At 47.5% G+C, this 8,402-nt stretch overlaps 1 protein-coding gene across 1 annotated transcript; it reads left to right on the top strand.

Annotated features, from left to right (window-relative positions):
- The first annotated feature begins 541 nt into the window (after positions 1 to 541).
- On the top strand, positions 542 to 5,742 carry NOTUM (notum pectinacetylesterase homolog (Drosophila)). The gene is made up of 8 exons (XM_009081285.1): positions 542 to 596; positions 1,476 to 1,534; positions 2,389 to 2,491; positions 3,287 to 3,478; positions 3,838 to 3,938; positions 4,038 to 4,185; positions 4,421 to 4,468; positions 4,560 to 5,742. Exons 1-8 carry the CDS (start codon positions 592 to 594, stop codon positions 4,864 to 4,866), a joined length of 963 nt encoding a protein of 320 aa, XP_009079533.1. The 5' UTR covers positions 542 to 591; the 3' UTR covers positions 4,867 to 5,742.
- The last annotated feature ends 2,660 nt before the right edge of the window (positions 5,743 to 8,402 follow it).

Genomic DNA, 8,402 nt, shown 5'->3' with positions numbered 1-8,402 from the left:
CGCGACCCGCGTGGGTGAGTCGCCCCCTCGGCCCCGTAGGGAGCCCCGAGGGGACGGGCGGAGGCAGCACCTGCCGGCGCTGCCCTGTGATGCTCCCGCGGGCACGGGCAGGCGTTTGGTGCACCGGTACCGCCGGTACAGAGAGCTGCTCTCTTCGTTCTCTCTGCTCGTGCTCCAGCCTCTTGGATACCCAAATCTCCATCCCTCACACAGGTCCTCTAATTGCATGTATTGGAATTCACCTGCTAGGATTTGGTCTTTGGGGAAGTGCTTAATTTTAAGAGGGCATCACAGGTCTTTTCTATACTACAAGAAGCTTCTAGACAGGCTTCATCTGTAGCATGAATCAATTTCTGAATGTCACATCTGCCTAAGGGCAAATTTAGAAATGTTCCTTCCACTTCCCTTACCAGTGTTTTTCATCATGGATGTTTGTTTTCTGTGTGGTCAGAGGTCTTGCATGAGGCTCCTACAGTTTTTCTGAAATCACAGACTGTCATCTGTACATTTTTTGTTTCTTTGTGCCCATCTGCAGGAACTGGGATCCTGTCCTCGCAGCCAGAAGAAAATCCCCACTGGTGGAATGCAAACATGGTGTAAGGAGGGACAACGGAGGGAAATAGCTTTATACTTAAACAGCATCTCCTGCCTTTTAGGCTAGCAAGAATGCTGCAGAGACAGGTTAAGACTAATACTTGGGAAAGGAAATTTTTTGTTTCCATGTTCGTTGTAGTTCAGCTTGCTAACAAGTAGGGCTGACAAGGTCCAGAGAAACTTACGTTCATGCTCCTTGGAGTTGTGGGGGGATCTAATGGAGAAAACCTGGGGATAGCTAGAGAAGCCTTCTCAAACAGCTGCAGTGGCAAATCCATCGTGAGTGGTGAGCTGGTAGTGTGTTACACATCTGCCAACTGGAGAGGAATGTGGAGCAGCTCTTCTAGTTCAGAGAAGAGGTATGAGAAAGACACCAGTTTATATATGCATTTGTATAGGAGGGATGTTAATTTGCCTTCTGCAAGACAGAGCAAAAATGGGAAGATAATGCCTGCAAAAACCTCCAGTGGTTGCAGTCGGCATTTACATTGCGCTGACAACAATCTTCTCATTTTCCAATTTTCCATGTGCAAAACCAAAGCACACAGAGTTTCCCTGTGGCAGACCATCCACCATATTGGCAGGATAGCTGAGAGCAGAATCCTGGCCCATCGCTGTGTGCACTGAGCTCAGTGCTTCAGTTAGATTGATAAAAGACATGTTGTGGATTGATTGAACTCAGTAAAACTACCAGTGCTCAGGAGGAAATACAAGACAGTTATAGTTGTTACTTGGTGTGCAGAAAGGTAAGTTGTCAAACTGGACAGAGACTCTTCCCTTTTCCCCTTTCCAGGGTTTAGTTTTCTTCCAGTTAGGTGACCCCATCCTCACCCCCGTGCGTGTCGGAGGCACAGCAGGACTCACGCAGCTCTCTCTTACAGATTCATCCCCTATTGCTCAAGTGATGTTTGGAGCGGGGCCTCTTCCAAGTCTGAGAAAAGTGAGTGTTGCTGATGGGCCGTTGCTGCCCCAGACATCACACATTAAAGGATGTGGCCAGACTTCTGTGAAACCACGTGAACGAAGAACAGGCTTTTTCTTGCTGAAGGGCAGGAAAGAATATCAAGCTACTTCCAGATAAAACATCCTGATCTCTTTAGCTTGGGCTGTTTTGACATAGTTCAGAGCCACTGCTTGAAGAGATGTTACACTGGTGCAGTATGCAAGGATTAGAGGAACAAAATTCCTTTTAGATGAATCTCCAGGTTCTAGCACACAGCAAATTAATTGGCATGGCTGAGGCACTGTGGCCTGTTGCACATGGCTTTGGCATGGCTGGTCTGAGTGGGAGGGCTGTGAATTTAGTGTCAGACTTCTATCACGAGGATATTTGGCCTTAGACAGGAGCCATCATGTGTCAGGCTAAAGCTGTCTGCAGGTTTCTTTGGGAAACAGAGAACAGTTCATCTTAATACACTCATAGCCATCAGCTGTTGTTCTGGTGTTGTCACAGTAAGAGACCTTTTCACTTCATCCCAGCTCCTTGGGGCTGTTCCTATGGAGCAGTTACGCTGCTGATGCTGAGGAAGCAGTGTCTGCTTAGGTGTCACATTTTGGGAAGCATTGCTTGCCTGAATTGGCTTGAGGATTTGGGAAGAAGGGGAAGCAGTAAGTTGGAACTGAGATTCCAGGTAGTGAGAAGGTGTGTGTGTCCCTCCTGTGTTGGTTCACTCTCATGGGCCAGCATTTAGGTTCATAATCCCCCTGGAAGGTTCTTGAGTATTTTTTGGGAGGATATGATATTCTGAGCCTGAACAGGAAACAGTTTTGTTGACACTGAGCTATCTCTTCTAGATGAATATGCCTTCATGGGAGCACTGATCATTCAGGAGGTTATAAAGGAGCTGGTGGGAAAAGGTCTGAGCACTGCAAAGGTGTTGCTGCTGGCAGGAAGCAGGTAGGTATCCATAAGATTCCCTTTGATGAAGACAGGAGATTTCCACAGTAGAAAGCTGTTAGGGAGGAGGTCTCAGCAGCTCCTGAAACATTTTGTCCAGGAGTACAGTAACACTAACCCAGCAAACCCTGTATCTCTGCTCATTTTTCTCCTGTAACTGGTACAATGGGGAAGATATAGTATTACTTCCACAGCTTCTGGTGCAGGTTCTGCTAAGAGAAAATAAAAACAAGGCAAAAGCTTTGCAAGAGGGAGGAAATGTGTTTATTCTTCTGTGCATCAAGAATTCTGGTTCCTGCTGGCCCACATCATGGGACACACACCTCCTGCAAATAGATTCAGGACACCTGAATTAGAAACCAGACTTGCCTCACACAGGTGCTCTGGATCACCTTGTGTTGCACAAAGCTCTGGTGCACTCAGCATATGCTCCACATGGGTGTAATAGAGAGGTTGCAAAGGGTGAATTTGTCTCACTTCAGATTCTTTCAGTTTTTGAGCAGCCAAACCCCTTGCAAATGGTACAGAGCACATTATCTCCCAGGAGAGACAATAAGAACAGGACATGGTTTCTGAGGTACCAGGTTGTTACTCAGCACTGGCTTTGTTCCTGAGAGTTTTGCAAAGCAAGGAAATAACGTGGTGACTACCAAGTCCATAGTGAATGGGTGAGTAGCTCTGCTGTGGGTAGGTGAAGGTGTTCGTAGCATGTCACTGCTGGAGAAGGTGTCTGCTAGCCAGGTGTGTAACCGCTGTGTGTGCCTCATGACTGCAGTGTTGACATTGCTGTTGCAGTGCTGGAGGGACAGGAGTGCTCCTGAATGTGGATCGAGTGGCAGAGCAGCTGGAGGAGATGGGTTATCAAGGGATTCAGGTTCGAGGCTTGGCAGACTCTGGATGGTTCCTGGATAACAAACAGTATCGTAGAACCGACTGTATCGATACCATAACGTGTGCTCCAACAGAGGCCATCCGAAGAGGAATAAGGTACAATCAGATGCTCTCGAGTACACTGCTGTCAGAAATGAGTGTGGGGAAGATGTCTTCCTTCTTTACCTTCCTTCATTTTGGTACTTAATAATACTCTTTTCATAAAAGAGTATTTATCATCTACATCGGTGGGTTTTCAGTGATTTTATTAGACAAGACAATAATGTAGAATCTGGATGTGCAAAAGTACGTGTGCGGTTGTAGATGCTCTAAAATGTGTTGATAGGACAATGTGGCCATGAGAGAGCTGTGCTATCAGCTGGAACTCTAATCAGAACAGAAATAGACTGGGACATGGAGAGGCTGTTGTTAGGATTGCCCTGTGCCTCTCATTCTGTTACTGCTTTGTCTCCTAGATACTGGAATGGCATTGTTCCCGAACGCTGTAAGCTGCAGTTTAAAGAGGGAGAGGAATGGAATTGCTTTTTTGGATACAAGATTTACCCCACTCTTCGATGTAAGTATCAGAGGAGAGATATAAAATAGATTCTAGGGTTTCTTCTGTATCCTCAGCTAACTTAGAGCAACCCCTTTTCCAAATTTTTTGTCTTCCTAGGTCCAGTCTTTGTTGTCCAGTGGCTTTTTGATGAGGCCCAGCTTACTGTAGACAATGTACACCTCACTGGCCAGCCTGTTCAGGAGGGGCAGTGGCTCTACATCCAGAATCTGGGTAGGGAGCTGAGAAACACCTTGAAGGATGTGACGTAAGTGTTTCAGCAAGGGAAATCTGACACATTTGTGTCTAAGGGACTTTCTTGTCCAGTGTCCTAGCATCATGTCTGTTCTAAGGACTGTTCTAAGTTTGGTTCATCTACATCAAGAATCTTGCCTTTTTCATTCCTGGATAAAATTCCATCCTCTCCTTAGTCCAGAAGGTTCTCCTCATGAGAAGTTACTTTGTCTTTCAAGACATAATTCGTGTTTCCTTTCTTCCTTTAGCGCGAGCTTTGCTCCTGCCTGTTTGTCTCACGAGATCATCACACGCAAGTGAGTGTTTGTGCAGATCCTATGAGAGGTGAACAAACCCATCCTGGCAGCCCAAGCCCTCTGATGTGACCTATATGGTTTGTCTTTTCAGTCACTGGACAGACATCCAGGTGAAGGGGACATCGTTACCCCGTGCCCTGCACTGCTGGGATCGGAGCCTGCATGAGAGCAACAAAAATGGGAAGGCCCCTTTGAAAGGCTGCCCAATTCACCTGATTGACAGCTGTCCATGGCCTCACTGCAACCCCTCGTGCCCCACGATCAGGGACCAGTTCACAGGGCAGGAGATGAATGTGATCCAGTTCCTCATGCACATGGGGTTTGATGTTCAGAAGATGGCACAGCAGCAGGGCCTGGAGCCCAGTAAACTCCTGGGGATGCTCAGCAGTGGTAACTAGGGAGGGCTCATCAGAGGGGCAGAGATTAGATCAGGAGGAGAGAGACTCTCAGCCCTTCTCCCACACTTTCTAATCTTCTTCCTTCCGCTCCTGCAGGCAGATGCATGCTCATACCCACGCACGTGCACACCTGTGCACACCCACGTGCTCCCACACTCCTGCACACTTAGGGTGTGTCAAGAACAAAACGACAAAGAAAAAAGGCAATTTCTTGCTTACACTGTTTGGCTGGAACTTGTTCCCTCCAAACTCCAGGGCTGTTTCAGCTGGTCACATCCTCTTCCTGTGTTACACAAGGCAATCGGATACAGGGAGTAGCAAAGCCATAAATAGCAGCGATGAAAACCTTCCCCAGATCTGGGACGTCTTCCCTTGCCATGAGTTTTACATCATAGACTTGATACAAGTGGTGAAAAAAAAAGCAAGCACTGGATTTCTTCTGTCCAACTAGAAGTGGAGGAATGATTACATGACTTCCTGGAGGTCACCATCTCATGCTGAGTCACAGCAGACAGACCCAGGACACGTGCTAGGGATGGACACTCTTGTACTCAATTTATTCATATTATTTTATAAAATGACTTTTTTTATTACTTTTTTTTTTAAACTAAGCAAGAAATATAAATGATATTGTTTTGTAACATATTTTTTTTAAATAACGAAGAAACCTCTTGCTACTTTGGCAAAGTGGACATATTTATTTTAATATGTAAAACGCTATTTATAAGGGCTGACCAGAGAACCATACCTATGTCTTTGTAAAGTTGTATATGCTGCTCGTTTGGATGGGTTATCCTGATGGTCACTTGTGCCTGGGAGAGGGCTAAGGGTGGTGTTGACATTTTGTATTAATTAGACTTCTGTGTTCCCCTCGCAGTGTGTTTTGTCATTGTTTCTCTGGTGAAGAGGTTGTAATGTGAGGTTTAAGTGCAGCGACTTTCAGCCAGCACCTGATGTTTGCAGACTTGCACAGCATTTTCAGCTCAACTGTGATTTCCCAGGTACTCCAGGGCATTGCATCGTAAGGTGCAGGGAGATCTGGCTCTGCAGCAGAGGCCTCTCTTCCAGTGAGGGAAATGTTTGATCAGACCTTCAGAGGCATTTGGAACACAAAAGGCAGAGAACACAAGACAAGCAGTAACATATTTCTCTTCTCCTAGTGTTTGGGTACACACCCACTTCAGCACAGAGAATCCCCTTTGATGGTGGTGGGAGGAGAAGAAGGGAGGGATCCGGAATGTGTGGCTGAGGCTGGAGAGGAGACGGTTCGTGGGGTGGGAGCGCGGGCGGCTGCGGCACAGCTTCACCCTGCGGGGCAGCGTGGAGGGTGTGGGGAGACCTGCACGAGGAGCACAGCTCACTCCTGCTGCACAAGGCCCTGATTCCAGAGGTGTGTCTGCACCTGTGTCCGTGGTTACACAGCCTGGAGGCCACAGAGGATTGGGGCCCAATTGTAGAAAAATTCCCTGTGCTTTCCAGACAGACCTTGGCAGGTCAGAACGGTGGTGCTGTTGGTGAGGTCCCTTGTCTTGGGTGAGTAAACACAAAGAATGAACCAAACCACAGCCCTTTGGTTCCCCTTCACAGACTCAGGAAAAGTTGGGCATGTGGGGAATCAGCTGTCCTGCTGTGCACGATGGGATTAGCACATGTTGGAGACAAAAAAATAGCTAAAGAGAAAATGAATGGTGCTCCCAGCAGAACTGAAAAGCAGGAAAACATCAGTGGAGTTTCCCTGTGATCAGTTTGGAGATTACTGATATCCTTTATGTTTTAATGACTTGGGTATAAAAATTGTCCTGATTACATTTTTCATGTGTTTTCTGCTGAGCAGAAGCCAGTGACAAAAGGGCAAGACTGGAAGAATTCAGTACCATGTGTTTGTGTTCTTCAGGTCTTATAACCAGCTGAGGTTCTTTATCTCAGAGGAAAGGTGGCCGTGGTCCATCAGGTGCACTTCTCCACCAGTGTGATGTTGGGGACCTCTGCCAGCACTGCCCCCAATGCTGAGGGCTCTCCAGGGGGACACCACTTCCCGTGGGAAGCAGAAGCTGAGCAGCAGGACCAGCTCTGCCCCGAGCCCCAGAGTCACAGATGGGTCACAGTGTGCAGGACAGTGGAGGGATGTGTCCTCAGGTGTGCTGTGACATGGAGTGTCCCTGTGCTCTCCGTGATCCCTGGGCAGGTGGGAGGTGATGCACCAGGGTGTACCACAATACAGAGTAATACACTGCCAATGAGGTCTGGAAAACCTATGCCAGAGGTGAGAGATTAACAGAGACAGTCAGGAAGGACAAGACTTCGGGGTGGGAACCCGTTCCCCTGGAGCTCCTCGGCTCTTCTGCTGTATTTCCTGGTTGTTGTGATGTTAATTGTTCAACTTCTACCCTAAATGAATGCAGGTTTTGTCCTTCTAGCACCAGAGGTCTTTTTAAGGAAAGTGGGAGGGACTTGAATGAAAGAGACACTGAGGTTACAAGATAGTGACAAAGGCGAAGGTAAGTACATTTTATGCTAACAGCCACAAAATTTGTCCTCTTCTCATGTGAATCATTCTGTAAAGTTATCCTGCTTCCACAGTGGGATGAGCACTGCAGGTGAGGAGTCAGCAATGCTGCCGTGGGCTAAGGGAGGAATTTTTCTGCTATGTTGTGGTTTTCATTTTTCCCATTCTGAAACTACATCAGAAATTTTCTTTGGGGCTTTTAGAGTTAGAATTGAGAGACTTCTGAGTAGAGAGAAAGTCGTGGGCACTGTATACCAGGAATGGCTTCCTGGAAAAGCTTTGATCCCACAGAAGGGAGGGTTTGACACTATATATTAAATCTATGTTCCAAAACAGCTTAGAATATCAAAGCCATTTTTTTCCACAACTGTATTTGGTTGTGGCATTCAGAGGTACAAGAATAACTGGTTTCCATGTAAGTAAAACAGACAGGGAAGAGTTTAAGGAAATGGTGAGGACTGGTGGTCTAAACTTTCACAGCCACAAGTTCTCACTAATGCTCAAAGCACAACAGGTAAATGTATCACTGCTCCAGAACAAATGCAGCAAAGTGACTCAGCTTTTATCCAGCCTCTGGCCTAGATCCTTTTACAGGGTTTGTGCTGCCTTTGGGCTTGTGCCCCTCTGGGACTCTTGTGCCTGCGGGACTGAGCTCCTGTTCCTGCAGCAGGGCTGGAGCACAGCCCACGATCAGAGCCAGCCCCCTCCCCTCAGCACAGGGAGCTGCAGCGGCAAGAGCAGCGTCCCAGTGACCCCAGAGTTTTTAGAGGAACAGCAGGAGGATAACCAAGAGCCTCTGCTGGAGCTCACAGCTTCAGTGTTAAATAACACCGCTCCCAACAGCTGAGGGGGGGCAGGACTCATTCCAGAACTATTAATAAAGCCCCTATTTATACTCCAGGTTCCTGCGAACGGTAGAGCAGAAAGCTACAGCTGCGGAGCTAAAATGGAATAAATGTAAGCCTCCGGGGAAAGCACCATCCCGTGGGAAGGGAGACGGCGAAGGGACAGCACAGGGGCAGCGGAGCGG

Source organism: Acanthisitta chloris, unplaced genomic scaffold (assembly GCF_000695815.1).
Source record: "Acanthisitta chloris isolate BGI_N310 unplaced genomic scaffold, ASM69581v1 scaffold27228, whole genome shotgun sequence".
Lineage (NCBI taxonomy): Eukaryota > Metazoa > Chordata > Aves > Passeriformes > Acanthisittidae > Acanthisitta > Acanthisitta chloris.
The sequence above is the reverse complement of the archived record's forward strand: the minus strand, read 5'-3'. Positions and strand labels throughout refer to the sequence as shown.

Bases quoted from the DNA above. Each gene is read 5' to 3' on its own strand.
- NOTUM (XM_009081285.1), top strand. The intron at 3,939-4,037 runs GTAAGTATCAGA...TTGTCTTCCTAG, and splicing joins GATTTACCCCACTCTTCGAT to GTCCAGTCTTTGTTGTCCAG. The intron at 4,186-4,420 runs GTAAGTGTTTCA...TTCTTCCTTTAG, and splicing joins AACACCTTGAAGGATGTGAC to CGCGAGCTTTGCTCCTGCCT.